At 45.5% G+C, this 21,404-nt stretch overlaps 1 protein-coding gene across 1 annotated transcript in view; it reads left to right on the plus strand.

The window, feature by feature from the left end:
• SCRN1 (secernin 1) overlaps positions 1-21,404 on the plus strand; it is a 60,466-nt gene that overhangs the window by 29,726 nt on the left and 9,336 nt on the right. The window contains exons 3-6 of the mRNA XM_029925735.1: positions 6,209-6,390; positions 8,311-8,513; positions 11,822-12,016; positions 14,435-14,600. Of these exons, the coding sequence (XP_029781595.1) occupies positions 6,209-6,390; positions 8,311-8,513; positions 11,822-12,016; positions 14,435-14,600 (746 nt within the window). The remainder of the gene's footprint in view (positions 1-6,208; positions 6,391-8,310; positions 8,514-11,821; positions 12,017-14,434; positions 14,601-21,404) is intronic.

The raw sequence follows: 21,404 nt of genomic DNA on the forward strand, positions 1-21,404 counted from the left end.
AGGAGGTGGACAGAGGATATGAAGTGGTGTCTGAGCTGTCAGCACAGAACCCAATGCAGGGCTCCAGCTTGTGAAAAGTGAGATCATGACCTGAGCTGAAGTTGGAAGCTTAGCTGACTAAGCCACCCAGGCGCCCATCTAAAAACCAATGAATTTCAATTTCAGTTGACATCATTTATATTTGGTGTCCAGAGAATAACTGTGTCACAATTTGTGGAGACAGAAATCTTGATAGCCAAGTCAGGTTTGATACATCATGCTTTTTAATAGAGTCTCTTATTTTTATATAATAACTCTCTTCTTCATTTCCCCCCTTCCTTTAAAGTTTAAAGTCTCGATTGGTTTTTTTTGGGGGGGGGGAGGTTATTTCCTCTACATAAAATTCTGTATGGGTTCCGAACCCACAGTGAGATTATACAATTTCCACAGCATGGGGCAGGCTTTTGGTAGATCACTTCCTTTTTTCTTCCCCAATGAAAGTACTTGCAAGAAGAATAGAAAATTGCCCCTTAATGATAGCCGGTAACACTGTTAGCAGCATTGCCCAGATGGCAGCTCTATTTGTGGTTTGTGGGATGTACGTGTGCTTTGCAGGAGAGAGCGTCTGAATTTCATTTCCGAAGATTCCCTCTTACAGTAGGAAAGCACAAGTTATTCTGGAATCAAAGAGCGCTGAACAAAGGTCCGTGTGGCCACCGGACAGACTAGGTGCCTGTCTTCCTATCTGCTCTTCGGTCCCAGGACCTGGAGCTCCATCCAGCCTTGTATAGAGCCAGGCATGTCCTCCTCGCCTCACGGGAGAGTGGCTTAGCAGGGAACTTCCTTCCACCAGGACCTCTTTCCCAAGCCTGTTTCCCACCCCAGCACCATTCTCAAAGATCTTACCTCCTCAGGGAAGTATAAGGCCCTTCTAAAATGTGGCTGACATCTTTTTTTTTTTTTTTGGTCTTTATTTAGAGTCCTAAGAACAAGGGTACATTTTCAAAAACCAGTCCAGTAGCTGGCAAGCCACTGGGCTAATAAGGACAAAAAAAAAAAAAAAAAAAAAAAAAAAAAAAAACCCCAAATCTCAGTAATCATAAGCCAGGCTGCTTTAGAGTTGCAGATTTTCTAAAACTAAAAATATTCTTCCAAAACATCCCATTTTCCCTGCTCTCTGTTTCCCCTCCCCCCACCTCGGGAAGTCTGGCTGAGTCATCAGCTCATAGCGGAGTGCTTTTCACTGGTGGCGCCAGGGCTGTGTCCGCCATCTGAGTACAGTAGGAAAGCACAATGGTTGCATTTCATTAATTGAAACGTCTATTGTGCGAGTGTCTCTCTTCCCCTTTCACTGGGTGATATCTAGGAAGAGTGTGCGCTGGAATGTGCAAGGGGTGGGCACCAGCGTGAAGCTGATTTTGCTTTTTTGGTTTTGACAGAATCACAGAAAATAATAAAGGGCTTGCTCTGCAGAAGAATTGTCTTTTGTCGCCGTCTCTAGGGCTTTGTCAAGCAAGGCTCATCTCTTCTATCCTCCAACTTGGCACGTGTCCCCCGGAGCCACCTGAGAGAGTGACAGGCTCAGTGCAGGCAGTACCTTTAAAACCTCAGTGATTAGCGGGAGGCAGCGCTGACATTTACAAGTCTGCCTCACCGTGCTCCTGCTCCAGGCATTCTTATATTGTTATGTGGCCTGGGCCGCCAGAAGTCACACCAGCGGACAGATTTGTTTTATTAAAGGCTGGTTGGGAGTGGCCGTGGGGCAGCTAGACAATTTGCTCATCTCTCTCTGTGGACCTCTTACGCAGCTTAATCGCAGAGGCTGAGGCCAGAACCATCCCTGTAAAGATGATCTTTTTCAGTGGTGAACGTGTTCTTGTTTTGTTTTCCATTAGAAATCTGGCGAGAAATTTTGACTTGAGGAACTAAATTGCTTTTGTCAGGCTGAAAGAACATGTCAGGTGCTATTGGGATTTTTTTTTTTCCTTGGTGAGACCTTCTCTGCTGCTTGGGATCCTACTCCCACTTATTGTCTTCCTCCTCATTAATGATGTGACAATTGTGAAGGTTGGTGAATTTTATTTTTTAAAAAAATGATGGGGGCACCTGGGTGCTCATTCGGTTAAGCGTCAGACTTGTGGTTTTGGCTCAGATCATGGAGTCGCAGTTTGTGAGTTCAAGCCCTGCGTCAGGTTCTGTGCTGACAGTGCTGAGCCTGCTTGGAATTCTCTCTCTCCTTCTCTCTCTCTCAAAATAAATAAATAAACTTGAAAAAAAAAATGACTGCCTGAAGAGTTCTTATTCTAGATGGCTGATTTTACAAAGTTTCGCTAATTACATCTTGTGTAAACGTTCTCTATTTATGAGGTTTGCTCCCAGACAAGGATTTTAGATAAGCGATCTATATGAGACAAGTGTGATCATCCTCTTTGATCTGGGTGTGATCAGTCAGATTTCAAACACAATGGACTAAGTGTGAATTGCAGCCACAGAAAGGCCCTTGTCAGGCCCATGCTGCTGCAGTCCTTGACAGAGATGCCCTAAGGCTGTGCGTGTTACAGGCTCCCTAGGGCTTTGGGTGCACCCCTCCCCCATCTCCCCTTCTCCTTACCCCCCTGCTCTGGCATATGAGGGGGATCTGGTGCATTGGCTTTCTGCCCGGTGCTTAGGAGGGGCCGATTTGGCCCATCTGGCCACTTGGGCATCTCTTTTCTTCCTCCTCCTTCTGAGTTTGACTAAAAAGTGTCAAGTTGGCTGCAAATATTTTGAACTCCCACGAAGACCATATGGTCTTTTGGATTCAGTTTTCAGCATTTTTATCAGTCAATACTTACTGAGCCCTTGCAGTGCTGTTACTCAATGCCTTTGCAATAGCTTCTGTGAATGGCACAGAGCAGGGAGAAGGTCCTGGACCCGTCTCTGTCTCTTCTCTGGCTCTTAACCTCTGTCAGGAGCACCTTGATGTCTGGCCTATTTTTTCAAGATCAACTCAAATGTCGCCCATTTGATAAAGCCTCTGACCGCTTAGATAATTTCCCTCTTTCTTTTGAACCTGTATGATGTCCCTCTGTTCTTTGTTATTCACTTCTTCCTTCTTTCCTGTCTTCCTTCCTTCCTTCCTGCCTAGTGTGTACCAGATTTGGGATATATCACTGACATAAACCACAAATATATCTCCTTGCCCCTCTGGAGCTTACCTGGTGGCTGGGGGAGATAACATACATAAACAGTATACACAGTACATAAGTCAATTATACAGTATTTTGGAAGGGGATAAATGGAATGGAATGGAATGTCAAAGAAAAAAGCAGAAATGGATTGCTCAGATGTACAAGATTGAGGAGGGAGAAAGATGGATTACATATAAACCTGACAGGCCTCCGTGATGCCTGCTGAGGTTGGCCTGGTGGTCATGGTCATTTGCTTGTGTGCCTTCTTCTTTCCCAATTGAAAGGACAGGGATTGGGCATCCTTCCTGATTTATCTGCAAACAGCACTCGGCACAAAATGCCGTGTGTGTGGTTGGTGGCTCTGTAAATAATTGGTGAAATGAAAACGAATGTGTAAAAACAAATTTGAGAAAAGGTAAATAAGCCCCTTCTTATTTTCACTTTCTTCCTGCCCTTAAAAATAACTTTCTGATACATCTGTGCTTAAGAATCTAAATTCCTTCCCTATTTACTCATTCTTTTCAAGACAGAATTTGTCACTGGTGCTCAGCGTACACAGGGGTTTTGGAAAATGTTGGTCAATGCCGGAACTGCTTTTTACATGAAAGAATGCAATTTTAAGATGTAAACAGCAATTACAGTTAGAAGAGCACCGAGGATCATCGCTTGTTCACGGCGCTAGCTAGGTGGTACTCTGAAAGAATCTTTCTTCAAAGCAAACAACTTTCGGGGACTAGGGAAAACCTTTCAAGAGAACATTTTGTTATCAATTTACCATGAAAAACTCAAGAGCCTCTTCACAACCTCTGGATTTAGTTAGCTTTCAGTTTTACCACTTTTTGTCAAGCGAAGTAACCTCATCCCAGTGCAGAGCAACACCTTCCACCGAAGATGAAGATACACGCGTCCCCGGATCAATGAGCATGCGCACTGCCTGCGTTCCAGCTCTTAACCGAGGCTGAGGCATTACGGAAAACCAATGCAGAAGAACTTCCTGGGCTGCGTTCAGTCGATACAACTGAGTCTCGAGTCAAAAGAGGATCCGAGGCCACCGTTAAGCCAATGCTTTCGGGGCCCAATTTAAAATGTAAATGGTTGGGGCACTTGGGTGGCTCAGTCAGTTAAGCCTCCGGCTTCGGCTCAGGTCATGATCTCACAGTGCGTGGGTTCGAGCCCTGCATCGGGCTCTGTGCTGACAGCTAGCTCAGAGCCTGGAGTCTTCAGATTCTGTGTCTCCTTCTCGCTCTCTGACCCTCCCCTGCTCACGCTGTCTCTCTCGCTCTCAAAAATAAATAAAGCTTAAAAAAATGTAAATGGTTTCTGCAGCTGATGCAAATTCTCCCCCATGAGCTAAGGAGCGCTGTGCAATTTCGGGCCCTGGATTCCATGCTGCAGCCAGCACACTGAGTGTGTCCTAGGCGGATAGAACGCCAGAGTCTGCAGACCCTGTATGGGTAACCCAGGGTAGTGCTTTTCTCATTTCTCCAAGGGAGCCGTCTATCCCGTGGGCCCCACATGGGGAGGGAAGGGGTAGAACCCGCAGGTCAGCTTCCAGTTAACTGGTTCCACTGCCTGTCTTCCATTTGCCCGAACGTAGTGTGACCACTTTTACTCTCTTCATGCTTCTAGGTAAGAATTTGTGTGAAGGCAGGGTTCTGAGGCTAAAAATATTTAGAAAAAAAATCGCTTGATTTTGACTCGCTCACTTATTTTCCAGGTAAAGACACAGCCGCCTTGGGTTGCCTGGGTGGCTCAGTCAGTTGGGCGTCCAACTTTGCTCAAGTCACGATCTCGCAGTTCGTGAGTTCGAGCCTTGTGTTGGGTTCTGTGCTGACAGCTCAGACCTGGAGCCTGCTTCGGATTCTGTGTTTCCCTCTCTCTCTACCCCTCCTCTGCTCATGCTCTGTCCCTCTCTGTCTCAAAAATAAATAGGGGAAGGGGGTGATGGTCATGGAGGAGGGCACTTGTGGGGAAGAGCACTGGGTGTTATATGGAAACCAATGTGACAATAAATTATATATAAAAATAAAAATAAATAAACAAATAAACACTAAAAAAGGTAAAAAAAAAAAAAAGCAGCCTGGAGAAGGTAAGATATACAACACTAAGTGGTGTGTGTCTTGCAGTGCTGACCATAGTAAGAAACATGCCCTTCTGGGACTGTCCTCCCTGTGTCTGTGCATAGACTTAGTGTGAGAATCAGATGGAACAGACAGGGAGGCACATTAGTTAAATGTAAAGGATTATCATCACGCCCCCTATTCTACCACTAGAGCAATGGTGAAGGTTATCAAACTAGGTTCCAGGGAGCCCTAGGGGTCATTGCCAGGAGCCTCCCCCACTTCTTTAGGCACCACGTTTTCCTTTAAACTGCTTTCTATGTTAGGCCTCTGAGTAAAGTTTCTTCGACTGTAAAGTTCAATAACTTTAAAAAAGTTTGAAAACCGCTGATCTAGAAGGAATTTTGCATATGAGGATAAATGGTTGTGTTTGTTTGAAATGCTTGTGACCCTCTGTGCTCACTGAAATGACCAGGCAGCGTATTCAGGGCAGAGGCAGGTGGCATACCTGGTTCACAAAGATGCTTGCTGTAGATGTGAGCACTGTGGGTGAATTGGGCTTGAACCATGGGGCGCCTGGGTGGCTCAGGCGGTTAAGCCTCTGACTTCGGCTCAGGTCATGATCTCACAGTTTGCAAGTTTGGGGCCTGTGTAGGGCTCTGTGCTGACAGCTCAGAGCCTGTAACCTGCTTCAGATTCTGTGTCTCCCTCTCTTGCTGCTCCTCCCCTACACATGCTCTGTCTGTCTCTCTCTCTGAAAAATAAATATTAAATTGGTCTTGAACCAGAGACTGAAACCTGATTGGCAAAACTGAAACTCACCACAGAGACCTCCGAGCTGCATTGAGACTTAGGGAATCTTTTAAGTCTGGTGTCCTCAAAGCCTTTCATTTTCTGGTCTGTTTGTAACTGATATTGTGGTTTAGTTTAAGTCCCAAGATGGAAATAAAGTGGTTCCTGACAGGTGATGGTCCTTTCTTTCCTGTCTTTATCTTCTAGTGCACTTATATTTCAATTGACCAAGTTCCTAGGACCCATGCCATTGTGATAAGCAGACCTGCCTGGCTGTGGGGGGCAGAAATGGGAGCCAATGAGCATGGAGTATGCATAGCCAATGAAGCCATCAATGCCAGAGAACCAGCCGCTGAGACCGAAGCCTTACTGGGGATGGATCTTGTCAGGTACCAACTGCACAGTCATTCTTTGAAACAACAGCTCAAAACAGGTGGGGGGATGGGAACGGGATTGATTTCCCTCCAAACCTCATAGTTTGCAACAAAGTAGATGGATGCCTTTTGATAAGTTTGAGGTGATAGGAAAAAAGAGTAGATTACAGTGGAATATCATTAAGCAATAAAAAATAACCAAGTGCTTACACGTGCTTCAACATGGTGGGTTTTGAAAACATCATACTAAGTGAGCGAAGCCAGACACCAAAGGTCACATATTGTATGATTGCATGTACATGACACATCCAGAAGAGGCCAGTCCATAGGAGCAGAAAGTAGATTAGTGATTGCCATGGCTGGGGTGGGAAAATGGGGAGTGATTCCTTATGGATATGGGGCTTCTTTTTGGGGTGTTGAAAATGTCCCAATTAGGGGGCACCTGGGTGGCTCAGCTGGTTAAGCATCCTACTTCAGCTCAGGTCATGATCTCGCGGTCCGTGAGTTCGAGCCCCACATTGGGCTCTGTGCGGACAGCCCAGAGCCTAGAGCCTGCTTCCCAGATCCTCTGTCTCCCTCTTTCTCTGGCCCTCCCTCGCTCATGCTCTGTCTCTTTCCGTCTCTCAAAACTAAATAAACATTAAAAAGAATTTAAAAAAAGAAACAAAATGTCCCAATTAGATTGTGGTGGTAGTTGTGTGAATATATTGGCAATCACTGAACGGTATATTTTAAGTGGGTGGTTCATGGTTTGAAATCTATCTAAACTATATGAAAGAGGGAGGCTTACATATCAAATCCGTAACATATCAAGGAAAAAAGAAGAGAAGCATGTCCCTCCTGTGCCTTCTTTATCTCAGCTGTCCTCTTCCCTTTCTCTGCTCTGCCAGCCACTACCTAATAGGAGGCAGCAGGCGTGTCGTAGGCTCGGTGGGATGGGGGCCTTCCCTTGGTCACTCCTGTGTCGCGAGCATGGGAACTTGTGTGCCTGGCCTTCGGTGGCTGAACAATGACTGAGTTTGGACTGAACCACTGAAGGAGAGGGTGGGTGGGACCAAAACGACATTCTGAAGCGGCTTTCTCTTTTTCTGAGATAGTGAAGTGCAACAGAATCATGACCGAGTTGAAAGAATCTTGGGGCTGGGAGCCAGGGGCGTTGGTGTTCAGTGTGAGTTCACCAAGTTACAGCACCTCTCTGGGCCACGGTCTCCGCATGTCTTCGAGGGGAGGCCTTAGATCGGATGACCTCTAAAGAGCCGCCCAGAGCCAGCATCTCATACCAAGCAATAGAGATTTGACACTTTGTAGGTCTTGCAGGGGAAAGTGCACATTTACACAGAGACCTCTGTGATCCCTAGCTTCCGCCAACCTACAGATAAGTCTGTTAACCTTCCACAATGTCCAGAATGGGCACAGTGGGCCTGACGTACCTGTGTGAGAATTATGGGCTGCAAATAGGGATTCTTACAAGGATTTTTCATATTCGGAAAGGCCTGGGGTAGAGTAACAGAGATCAAGGCTGTGCTGGGCAGAGATTTCCTTTTGTCCGGAGACAGGAGGGAGAACAAGCCACAGAAAGGAGGTCTTGACAAGGTAAGAGCTGAGCTGGCCGGCTCCGTGGGAGTCAGGGTTAGAAAACAAACAGAGATGGCCGAGACATGTCACTCACAAGGGAGAAGCCACAGGGTTCCTGAGTCTTCTGTGTGGGAGGAGGGGTGCCCAAAGACAGAAAACACCCCCATGATTTTGAGCTGAACTCGTGAGAGATGTATTCTGAGCTCAAGTGCCATGAATCTGCGTGTCGCCCTGTGTATTTAACATAGTTACATGTGTCATCATGCTTCGTAACTCAGCTTTGTCCCAGGCGTTGGTTACTGTGGTGAAAACCACTAGGTACGTGCTGACTGAGGTAGATTTCTGGCTTCCTTACTTCAGGCTTGGTTTGGAAAGAGGCACAACAGCCAAAGAAGCCTTGGATGTCATCGTCGCCTTGTTGGAAGAACATGGACAGGGTGGGAATTACTATGAGGATGCACACGCCTGCCACAGCTTCCAAAGTGCATATCTGATCGTGGATCACGAGGAGGCCTGGGTGCTGGAGACGGTGGGGAAGTACTGGGCCGCCGAGCAGATCACAGGTGAGCGGTGCGGACGGGGCGGGGCCTCGAGGACAGGAGGGGCTGAGGGCAGTGCTGCCTGGAGTCATCCTACTGACCAGACCCCCACTGTGACAGATCCTCACTTCTGGGCTCTGCTTCTAGAGAGGAGCCTGGGCTGCGGGGATGTCAGCACTTGGGAAACACGCTCCTGACATTTCTTATCTTCCGCTTGCTTTCTGGGCAGGACCCAACTGAGGCTTCTGGCAATTTCATGACCCACATGGTTACTCGGTGACTTGGCCAAGGTAGTGGTGAATGAACTACCACAGGGGGCTGCCCCTCGTCACCCCCAGCCCTGTAGCTCCTCGCACTTGGAATGTCCCTCTAAAAGAGGACTTTAGATCTTTGTGAGGACCGTGGACTGCCTCTGGGCTGACCAGCTCATTTCTCTGTGAGACAGTGTTTCTGGAAGAGCAGAGGACTAGGGAATCTACCTGGAAGGATTTTGCACCCACACAATTGTTGCTCTGTGCTCCCTTCAGCATTTCATTCTGAGACAGCTCTGAGGAAGGAGATTGTAGAGAGGGGTTGTGGTAGTCTTGTCTCCTCACTGAGCACCCTCATACTGGAGATGGGATGAGGTCTCAGAATGGGTTCAAGGGTTTCCGAGAGGACGGAGGAATCCTAGGAGAGAATTGGCCCACGGATGTTCCTCAGGACTGGATGACACGCATATAGACTGTGTGATGCCATTTTTCCCTTTCTGTGCTCGCGGCAGACGTGGCTAGTAGATGGCCACACTCTTCTCATGTTGAACCTAAACTTGGCCTTCAGTTTCTCAACTGAGTTTGCCAGGAAGTCTCTTCCATTTCCTCAGAGTTGATGATAGGGATGATATCTGTTTTCCACACCTGCCTTGGGTGGAGATTGGAACCAAAGCTGACATGAGTTAGAAGCAGAAGATCTGCAGTAGTCGAGAATCAAGCCCATGGTTTTCTGTGGCCTCAGTCAGTGCAGTGATCAGGGTTTCTATGGACAATGGGTGTGTTGTGTGCTCTACATGGCTGACTTGTGGCACTTGCCTGGAGGAGGGTGGCTTCTTTGCATTCTCACAAGGGCCCCAAATGGGCTGGTGGCACCCTTGCAACAATCACACAGAGTTTCTCCACCCCCATGTGCCTGGCATGTACCCACTGGTCCCTGGGCCCCACTTCTGTGGCACTTACAGAACTGAGGCAGCCAGTGTGGCTGTTGGATCACCAAGCCTGCTACCGTGCAAGAACTTTAAACTTTTAAATCAAAAAAGTCCTCTTAAGATGAAGCCTTACTATCCAGTGTTTCCATCTTGAAAGTGGTCCATGTTGAAAAAGTATATCGCTTTTAAATAGAACTTAAAACTTTTATCTATACCTGCATTTCAAAAGCTTAGTTTCTCTTCAAGACACAGCTTAAAAATCCCAGCTCCTCTAAATGCATGTTGTCTTCCACTAAACATTGAAATAAAAACTCAGCCATTGCTTGGACTCATTGACCTCATGTCCTCTGGTCCCAGCAGCAGTGGGATTGGAATAGGACTTCATGAAACTAGGCCCATATAATGTTTTTAATGTTTATTTGTTTATTTTTGAGAGAAAGAGAGGGACAGAGAGTATGAGTGGGGAAAGGGTGGGGAGAGAGAGAGAGAGAGAGAGAGAGAGAGAGAGAGAGAGAATGAGAATCCCAAGCAGGCTCTACACAGTCAGCACAGAGCCTGATGCAGGGCTTAATCATGAAGCATGAGATCATGGCCTGAATCAAAATCAAGAGTTGGACGCTTAACCTACTGAGCCACTTGGATGCCCTGAAAGCAAACATACATTATAAATCAGCCCTTTAGGAAAATAATATTGGTGGTGTTCACGAGATTTTTTGGATAGCTTAGTATGAAGAATGCCAATATCTCTTATTTAGGCCAAAGCTCCTTTAAAAAAATTTTTTTTAATGTTTTTAATTTTTATTTATTTTTGAGAGAGAGAGGGAGACAGTGCGAGCAGGGGAGGGTCAGAGAGAGAGGAAGATATAGAATCCGAAGACAGCCTCTGACTCTGAGCTGTCAGCACAGAGCCCGACACGGGGCTCAAACCCACAAACTGTGAGATCATGACCTGAGCCAAAGTCAGATGCTAAACCGACTGAGCCACCCAGGTGCCCCCAAAGCTCCTTTTTACTTTTAAGGTTTTAAAGTAGTTTTATTCTTGTGTTGTCCTCTGAAAAGATGAATGGCAGAAGGCCAACGCCCAGCAGCTAGGAATACATTTTGGAAGAACAAATCAGTGGAGCAGAACATCCTGGAAGAACTCAGTCCAGCACTGACCTTGTCTCCAGGAACTGGGTTTTAGGCCATAATGGCTTTATTGCAGCTTGTGGTTTGATTTCTCTCTCTCTACTTCATTCTCCAAGAATTTAGAAAATCAGCATGCTCTCTGGAAGCAGCAAGTATGGATGGCCTTTTTGAGCTGCAGCTCCTAACTTCTTAGTGTCCTAGACAGCATCATGAAGAAGGAAGGCCAAGTCATCCCAGCATATTTGCAGCGGAGACTTTGGAAGAAGCCATAGCAAGCCTGCCAGCAGATAGGGGAATTTCTGGGCTCAGAATGCATGCATTTCTGACTCTAGACTCTTTTAGCCATACTTACATTTTTTTGAGAAAAAAACTTCCCATAGAACGTCCACACTCATATATACATACACACACGTACCCACACACACACTCATATCAATATACTCAGAGACATATGTCACAGGCACATTCCATTATTTTAAAACAATTCATTATCCGTGCTACTGGGTTTTTCTAAATGTTGGGACCTGAAAAAAAGTTGAATGAAGAAGTCCCGTATTTGTATTTTCCAAAAATGATGTATTTGGGCAGAGGGTGGTGGTGTAAAGTGTCCCTTCAAGTGGAGGAGGACTAAATTGGGGTGGAAACAGCACTATAGTTGTGATGTTCATAAGTCTTGTGAATAGTGTCGTGTCTCTTTCAAGAAACCTTTCATTTTTTTCTATAATTAGTAGATGCTTGAGGTTTATTTAGCCATAATAAGGGCCCTGCATGTTTCCTTTTGAATGTGAATTTTAGGTCAAATGACCATTGCTCATTTAAAATGTGGTAGTGCCCAGACAGGACTGGTCCAACCTTCTGGGAGGTCTTACAAGAGGACCAAGGATTGTATTTCTCTCTTCAAAAATACAGTTGATTCCTCTCTGTGAAGTTGACTTGCAGAGATGGGATTCATTGTAAATGTCTATTTCTTGATTAAGTCTTTCTAAGAATATTTACAACTAACTGGGCTTTGTACTCTCCACAGAGGGAGTGAAGTGTATTTGCAATCAGCTTTCGCTCACCACTAAGATTGATGCAGAGCATCCTGAACTCAGGAGTTATGCTCAGAGTCAGGGCTGGTGGACGGGAGAGGATGAGTTCAATTTTTCCGAAGTTTTCTCGCCAGCTGATGACCACCTAGACTGCTGTGCAGGCAAAGACAGCTTAGAGAAGAAAGAAGGTGAGTTAGTATATCCCTTATGATTTTCCCACTCATACCTGTTGTCTTGCAACTATATTTCAGAGAACTGTGTGAACTTTGGACGGTAAGCAAAGAGAAGGAGATGAGAATAGACCTTGTGCATAGAGACCAACTTGTGTTGACGCCCCTAATGCGCAGGCAGGATGATGATGTGTATCTCTTATTACAGGATGCTTCCTCATCTATGAGGGTTTTTCCTCTTTCTGATGTTATTTATTTTTTAAACAATGTCATTGTACTTGTCTTTGTGATGCCTTCCTTCTACCTCAGCATTTGTGTATTTCACCTATTATCTTGTCTTCCTTTAATTTCCGTTCTCAGTAGCCTGCCGAGCCTGAAAGGCAGGGCGCTGTCTCTCACTCATATTGGGATCCCCTTACGTGTCCATTATAGTCTTTTGCTCCCTGAACATTTGTTGAGGTGGAACTGTTGTCCTGAATTATCTTCCCGAACCCTCTGTCTTGTACTCAGCAATTGACTTAATCAGAACCCATATTTAGGTAAATATGGTGACTGGGTTTAGCTTATTACTTTTGTGCGTGAGTGGAAACCCTTCCAAGTAAACCACTGAGGCCACATTTTATAGTGAGACCAGTGATACATGCATTTTGTAAGTTAAACCTGTGATCATTCAGAACAGGGGTTGGCAGACTAGGCCCTGTTGGCCATCCCCTGTTTGGTGAATAAAACTTTATTGGAACACAGCATTGAGCATTTATCTAGGTATTGGTTATGACTGCCTCCATGCCACACTGGCACGGTTGCACAGTTGCAACAAGTAGGTTAAAGCAAAGATGGCGTGACCTGTAAGCCTGAAATAGTTATTATCTGGATTTTTATGAGAAAGTTTGCTGATGCTGAATGTAGACCACTTCAGGACTTTGGCTGTAGAACTTAATGCATTAAGTAAGGGTAGGAAGATAAGACTGTTATGCATTTTAAAATGAGAACTTTGAAAAAACTCTAGAAGTTAAAAAAAAAAAACCCGGCTCATAAAAGTATATAAAACCATGTAGGAAGTAGTCTTGCCAAAGCTTAGCAAGCCTCTGGACCTAGCTACTGGTTTACAAGAAATTCAGGAGATGGGGGAACATACTAGATAACATCGTGGCATGGCATATGCAAAACTTCAGACTGTGGGAAACTCTGTAGGAGAAATGACCCAACAAATAAAATGCAAGAGGATACAGTGAGAGGCAGAGATTAAAAGATATCTTGGACATTATCAACCTCTTGGGTCTTGACTTAAATCAATAAACTCATTTGTAAGACAATGGAAACTTTTGGACACTGCGTAGTTGAAGAAATCAAGGCTTACTAATTCTTTTAGGTATGACATATGACAAATAGAAACTTACAAAGTAGATGTGAGTTGTGTTAGTGAAGTTTAAGGCACCTTGTCTTTTTATTTATTTTTGAGACAGAGAGAGACAGTGCGAGCAGGGGAGGGTCAGAGAGAGAGGGAGATACAGAATCTGAAGCAGGCTCCAGGCTCTGAGCTAGCTGTCAGCACAGAACCTGACGCGGGGCCCAAACCCATGAACGTGAAATCATGACCTGAGCCGAAGCTGGACACTCAACTACTGAGCCACCCAGGTGCCCCAAAGGCACCTTGTCTTTATGTGATGCTTTGATTCCATCCATGTGAACATAGACCGAAAGAATAGTGTTTTAGTGAATTATGATCAGAGGGAGAAAATGTAAAGCCAGGGTCATCTGTAGTCAATGAGTTGTTTACGCATGTATCTGAAGTCAGAGCCGGTAGTCATAATGGCTCTGAATGTTCTAAATATTTCTCTGTGTGGATCTCTCCCCCTGCAGAGAGGTCATTCTCCAAATACAGTATTAACTGTAACCAATAAGTGTGCAGAGAGAGCTTGCTTAGTGGATTGTGAATAGATTGCACATACCTATGGGTATCTCTCTACTGCATAGGGTACTGGTTGAGAAGTTGCTAAGTATTACAACAAAGAGACCCCAAAATAATGTGGTTTTAAGAAGACAGAAACTTATTTTTCTCCCATGTTATAGTCTAGATGTATGTGGTCAGTCCAGGGCTGGTGGGTTGTGCTGCACCAAAGTACAGCCATACTTGACATTTGACTTCCACCTGTGGTCTGCCTGTGGGTGTGTCCCAGGCAGCAGAAAGATGGGGAAATAAAGTGAAAGGCAAACCGACCTTTTTATGGATGTGATGTGGAAGTTGCACGTAGCATTTCGTCTCCTGCCGGTCAGGATTTATCATGTGACCGCATCTAGCCACAAGGGAAGCTGGGAAATATAGTTTGTAGCAGTTATATTCCAGGGTTCTATTACTGAAAAGGAAGAGGAATGAAGGGATTTTGGTTAACCACCTGCCACTGTTATAGCTTCTCTCTCTCTGTTCTTTCTTTACAGAAAGCATCACTGTGCAGACTATGATTGACGTCTTACGCGACAAAGCCAGTGGAGTCTGCATGGACTCCGAGTCATTCCTTACCACAGCCAGCGTCGTGTCTGTTCTGCCTCAGAACAGAAGCTTGCCGTGCATTCACTACTTCACTGGGACCCCGGATCCTTCCAGGTTTGTCTGAGATACAGTCATGCCAGCAGAAAGTGTGCGCTCCTCGGCAGCCCATCCAGTGGGCACACACTGCATCCCTGTGCCTCTCTTTCTATAGCTGAGTCATGTTCGTGGCCAGTGCCGCACAAAGAGCTTTGATGAAGGGAAGTTCTTGGCTGTAGTCACAGCATGGGATCAAATTTATATATGACATCCATGGAATCAAATGGTTTTAAATTCAACAAGTATTTCTTGAGTTGATATCATGGGCCGGGCGTGGTGCTATATATATGAGGGATGCAAACATACCTAACACACAGTGAGACAGATAGATGCAGGAATGCCCAAGATTGATCAAAACAATCACTTCCTATAAGTTCAAGGACAAAACAGCCCAGAGGCAACACAGGTTGAGGCAACATCAAGTGCACTGACCACATCTTCAAGTGCACTGACCACATCTTCAAGTGCGTTAGGGGGTTGCTTTCTGCTCATGTTCAGCAAAGGCATTGTACTGCTCAGTGTTTAAGAACACAGCCTCTAGAATCAACTGCCAGGATTTTGAATTCTGTCTCTCTCACTTTGTGGCTGATAAGTTACTTAACCTCTGTAAGCTTCCACGTCTGTACCGTTCAGAATGTCAACTCTTACTTTATATGCTGGTCGGGAGGATTAAATGAGATAATCCAAGTAAATAGACAGTATTTTCTTCCATTAAGACAGTCTCTGATCTGCCAGACACAGAGAAGCCCCACTCCCTGGTAAAGTTCGGTCACATACAGCACAAGTCACACCATTAATGCCTTAGACACAACTATCTGTGTCTGAAGAACTTAGTGGTTTCTAATTCAGTTCATTATCAGAAGCACTTGAGGGAGTTTCTGAAAAATACAGGCTCCTTGACCCAAACCTGTTGTATCCAAATCGTTAAGGTGGGCTTACAAATGTGTCAGGTAAGACTCATCCTCAGCCTGGAAAACAGTGAAGATGTCTTATTCTAGTAGTTTCAGTGGTATTTTTAGGGGTTCCATTGGCCGAAAACAATCATCATTGTTTGTATATTGGGTGTCAAATCGTTGACTGCCACCAGGAAATCTGCAAGCTGTTCATTCTCTTTTCAGCCAAACATATTTATTATCCTCTTACTATTTCAGAAATAGAAGACAATGATAGTGTCCAGCTAGGGACGGGTTCTTAGATGACTCAGGAAAAGCCGAGTACCTCTTTTGACCTATTGGCCTTACTTTTTTAAGCTACTGTCAATATCAGTAGATCCTTCTAGCAGGACCTGACTATTAAATTCAGTATAAGCTATTCCTAGTTTGTCATTCACACCTTTCTTCATTCACAAGCACATACTAAATGCCTACTGTATTCCAAATATCATGCTTATTGGGTATGAGGATGAAGTTTACGCAGGTAAAGGGTGGCTTGGAGGAGATGATGAAGGAGCAAGCTTCACAGAGGAAGGGTCTCTTGAGCACCAGGCATTGTGGGAAGAGGAGGAGTTTGTTAGGTACGAAAAGCAGGAATGACATTTTGGATAGAGAGCCAGCAGGCGCTCGTGCAGAGAGCCATGAAACAGTACCCTGTTGTAGCTTATGTTTCCATCTCTCCTCCGCCCCTACTCCTCCAGTGAACAAGCCTGGCCACCCTCTCATGGCACCTCTGCTGGCTCATCTCCACGTATTCCAGCCAGCCTCCCAGGGCGCACTCCTGCTAGACCTCAGCGGCTTCCTCTTGACCTTATCTCGCAGCTCTGGATGCTTGGTCTCATGGACGGCCCCGCTCCCGCCCTCTTTTTGGTCCACCAGCTCTGGGGCTCGTCCTTCCTCTCCCTGTTGTCTGGACTTCCCCTTATGGATCCTGACCTAGCTTGCCCCTAATGCTGGTAGCTCAGTGGCCTCTTGAGAACACTAAGTGCTGGACCACAGGGGTACACATGGGCATGTAGAGCCCTACTTTAAGGGGACTAGAATGCTCTGCGATGTTCTTTAGTGAGCAGGAGCCTTTGAAGGAGTGGCCTTCAGGCCTTTGAGCTGAGGAAGGCCTATACCACCAGGCACTCCCACACCCCCCGCCCCAGCGGTGCTTAGAAGGCAGGGCTGTGTGAGGCCAGGACACTAATAAAAAGGAATGCCATTTCCTAGACTGAAGTACACGGTCCAGTACAGTTCTAAAAATGGGCTGGGAAATAGCCTCCTTATATTTAATCTGGAACATTTCAAGTAATTTTAAAAGAAAATTATTCATGGTTAAATTAATTGAAAAGACCTTAGAGAAGATTAAGGGCTTTCCAGAAGGCATTCGTTTTTATCGTTCAGGGCTAAGGGAGCTGCGTTTCCTACTGTGACTGTTAGAACCATCACCGATTCTTTTCTCCTATTCAACATTTCAGTGTGTCTCTGTAATTGGGCATGTTTAACATTTTATATTTTGTCAGCAGGAAGCATAATTACCTCCTCTTGGGTTTTTCGGTAGTAAATCGAGGAAATTTTAGATGGCTTCTGCTGACGCTAAAAACATTAGAGAGATGTTTTCAAGAAATCATTTCAAAGCAGGGGGCTTGCGAGAGATTATGATCCAAGAGCAGGACTATGTTCTTTATTGTTCTGTCTGCTTCAACACTTTGCCCTTTGTTCAGTGCACTCACTTCAGATCCTTCTTTTTTAAACATTTTTAAAAATATTTTTTATTTATTTTTGAGAGACAGAGAGAGAAGCGTGAGCAGGGGAGGGTCTGAGAGAGAGAGGGAGACACAGAACCTAAAGCAGGCTCCAGGCTCTGAGCTAGCTGTCAGCAGAGCCCGACGTGGGGCTTGAACCCACGAACTGTGAGGTCATGACCTGAGCTGAAGCCGGACGCTTAACCGACCGAGCCACCCAGGCACCCCTGCAGATCCTTCTTTTGAAATAACTTGTTCTCTCATTCTCTTTTCCTCTTTCTCCATCCCTTCCAGGATGTACCAGGTACTGTGCAAGTCTGAGGCTGGAGGGAGATGCAAGAGTCAGAATTTGAGAGATAAAGAGGGAGATGCCAAAGACCTTTAATTCATCTTATTGAGAAGGCAGATTCTGTAATATTACTATTCTGTTGAGTCAGCTGGTGCCTCAGTTAGCCATGTAGTGACAGCGACTGGCGTTAGTGCTCTGGCTCTGACCTATGACAGCCATTTCCTCAGTGGAAGCCGGCACTTGGCAACGTCTCACTGATATGAAGAATTGGAGAGGGAAAGAGTAGAGAGGTCCCTTAGCACTTTGAGACTGGAATTCGGAGTCCTGCAGTGTGCTGGAGCTGGTGAGAGCCGATTAGATACGTCTCTTCCCAACCCCGTGTTCAGTGACGTCACACTGGTAACGTGACAAGAGTCACAGTGGGCATGTTCACCGCACAGAAACCAGCAGACACCATGAATCAGGGCTTATTTTTTTCAGAGACAGTTGCCAAACCAGCGCATCACTAAGAGGCTCCCACATCTGAGAAAGCCCACAGATACTCAGCGTGCAGGATGGATAAACCAGGAAGGAGAGAAAATGAAAACATTTTCCATTTTAAATGTTAGGCTGTTGCCCATCCCATTTCTCTCATTGTTTTAGGCTGTGGACCTCAGCCCATGAAACAGAAAATAGGGAAGAAATTCTAGGAAAATGGGGTGTTGGACATAATTTAACTAGTGGCAAACTGCTGGAGAGATGCAGGGACCTGTGTGTGTGTGTGTGTGTGTGTGTGTGTGTGTGTGTGTGTGTGTGTGTCCTCTGCTCTCAGTGCGCTAAGCTCCAGAGGCTAAGCTGGGTCAGCAGAGACTGTCTCATCTGGTGAATTCAAGTGTAGTGACATGGGGCATCTCTGTTGGTGCAGATAACACTTAAAGCGCCTTAGACACGGCCACTAAGGTAAATGCAGTCCCTGGTGCTGCTCAGGGAACGGCCAGTGCAGACAGTCACAGAGCTGAGGGCCCCATGCGAAATAGCACCCCCCTTCAATTTCATTCTGAATGGGTACAGCACCATATCCTTCCTCTCTCCTACCCTACAGTTCTGACCTCACAACCTTCTGGAGCATGTGGATCCAGCCCGAAGCTCATCCCATGCTCCCAAAAGACGAGTTCTCTTTCCCTTTCAATAGAAAGGCCCTCCACTGATAGGTTCTGCCCTCAGCCAGATGTGGCTGAGATCATGTGATTGAAGTGACTGGCAGTAAAGCTGGAGCCACCCATTCAGAAGGACACCTACAATTGAGAGAAAACTGGTTATTCTGGGTTTATTTTGAGTTTGGTTGAAAGTTTAGCAGATTAACATCTGCAGGAACCTTGTGCTGCTCCCCTCTGTGCCAGTTCCCCTCAGTAGATCTGGGGGACTCTGGGGCACCCGATATGCCTGGCTTAGTGGGTTGGGGAGTTTCTGCACCTTCTGTAAGAACAGAGCCATGTTTGAGGTCAGAAGTGCTGGCTGGCCACTGATAATACAATCCCAAATCCCTAAGCACAGGAAGGTTAACTTTTCTGCACAATGTGTATAAGGAACCAACAGAAGGTAATATAATGGTGAGAGGTAGTAGGGGGAAAACTGACCTCAGCTTTAGAAGATCTGAATTTAGGGGCACCTGGGTGGCTCAGTCGGTTGAGCATCCAACTTTGGCTCAGGTCATCTCACGGTTTGTGAGTTCAAGCCCCATGTCAGGTTCTGTGCTGACAGCTCAGAGCCTGGAGCCTGCTTCCAATCCTGTGTCTCCCTCTCTCTAACCCTGTCCATGCTCATGCTCTTTCTCTCTCTCTCAAAAATAAATTAACAAAAAAAAAATTTAAAAAAAGGTGTGATTTTAGCTCTCCATCTGCCACTTACTAGGAATATGCCTTTGGACCAAGCACTTGGCTGCTGTGAGCCTCAGTCTTCTCATCTGTAAAACGGAATGGAAATTTTTTTCCCTGCCTTGTTAATTGCTGTATCCCTAGTACCTAGAATGGTATCTGTTACTCAGTCATTATTCAACACGTATTTATTGACAAGTGAATAGAAAAATAGGAGTACTAGGAGAACCGAATGCTAGCACTTTGAAAGTTATGATACACTATAAAACATTAGGGGTTTCCATGGTCATTTTGCTTTCGTGCAAAATGAGAAAACAAATGACAGGGAAACATTTTTTTTCACCTGGCTCAGTGCATGTATCACAAGATTCTGGAAGACAGAAAGGACAGAGGACCCCAGATGCCTCCATGGGAGCAGGTCTCTGGGCTGTGGCTCCAAGTGTCACCCAAGGCTAAAATTCCTCAGGCTTCTGAGACAGCACGTGGGAGCCCATGCTGTGCCCCCTGTCATCAGACTGTGCCGTGGACCTTAGATTTGTCTCAGGGAGAGCTGATGGTCATGGTCCTATGGTTTCCTTTATCTTGCTCATGGCTTCCTTTGTTTAACTGTCCCTCCTGAGGGTGGATTGTCCCTCTACGTCTCTCAGGCGGCTTTAAACCTTCTCATTAACCAGCTGCTGGGCAGCCCTTTGCTGCTGGAAGGACTTTCCCCGTTTGGTCCTGATATCTTGCGTTTGTGTCCCAGCACACGATGGCAGGGCTGAGTGATGGGCGAATTCCAGGTTAAGTGGCTTCTTTGAACCAGCTTTCTGGAGCCTTCTTGTCTGTGTCTCACGTAAGAGCCATCCCTAGGACACTCTGGGAGGGCTCCACAAGTGTGACAAAGTGTGCCCTGTCCTGTCCAGGTGGCCTGGGAGGGATGTGCCTTGTGACTCAGATGACAGTTTCAGCTTTGCCACTGGCCAGATATGAGACCTTGGTCAAGTAATTTAATTTCCGGGCCATGACTTAGCATACATTTGATCAAATGGCATTTAAGAAGCTACCATCTGGGCTTTTTAAAAAAGTTTCTTTTTGAGAGAGAGAGAGAGAATAAGTGGGGAAGGGGCAGATAGAGGGAGAGAATCTCAAGCAAGCTCTGGACCACCTGTACAGAGATCGATGCGGGGCTCAAATTCACGAACTGTAAGATCATTGACCTGAAACGAAGTTGGGTACTTAACTGACTGAGCCATCCAGGCACCCCCTGATCTGAGCTTTAAGTGTGGAAAAGTATCAGAGAATCTCCTCACCTGTTTGGATTTTTAGTACAATTTTTTAAATAAGGCTCGGCAAGAAATCAGAATGTTTGGGAACCATTGAGTTATCCACTTTCTGATTTTTTCGGATACATAGGGACAAATAATCAAGCCTGATTTATAATTCCCACATTCTGGTTCAAATAAATATTAGTATCATGGCAATTTGTTATCAGCAGTAGTTTTTATTTAGTCAATCTCAAAATTTCTCCCTTTAATCAATTGACAAATCTATGCTTCATGGTTTTAGCAGTTGAGGATGCCGACTTCCTTACAGACATTGGGGGAAAAATCTTTGGAGAGCTTTGGCTGTGTTAGATTATTATGGGAATGCCATCATATTTATTATTTATTTTGAAAAGATGGGATAATTGGTAAACATATGGTGCTTTCTTGCCTTAGAAAAGCCACTCGATACCTTTATTGAGGTTAAACTAATCTCCACATTCCAGCACGTGTGGAGTGGGTTTAAATTCCATCAAATGGAATGTTCTGATTTTTACTGCACTATTATCCTATGTATTGGATGCAAAAGACCACGACTGTGCTTAGCATGAATGTCTTTTTTTTAATGTCTATTTTATTTTTGAGAGAGAAAGAGAGCGAGCCAGCATGTGAGCAGGGGAGGGGCAGAGAGAGAGGTGGACAGAGGATCCGAAGCAGGATCTGCCCTGACAGCACAGAGCCCAGTGCGGGGCTCAAACTCACAAACCATAAGAT

Source organism: Suricata suricatta, chromosome 2 (genome assembly GCF_006229205.1).
Source record: "Suricata suricatta isolate VVHF042 chromosome 2, meerkat_22Aug2017_6uvM2_HiC, whole genome shotgun sequence".
Classification (NCBI taxonomy): Eukaryota; Metazoa; Chordata; class Mammalia; order Carnivora; family Herpestidae; genus Suricata; species Suricata suricatta.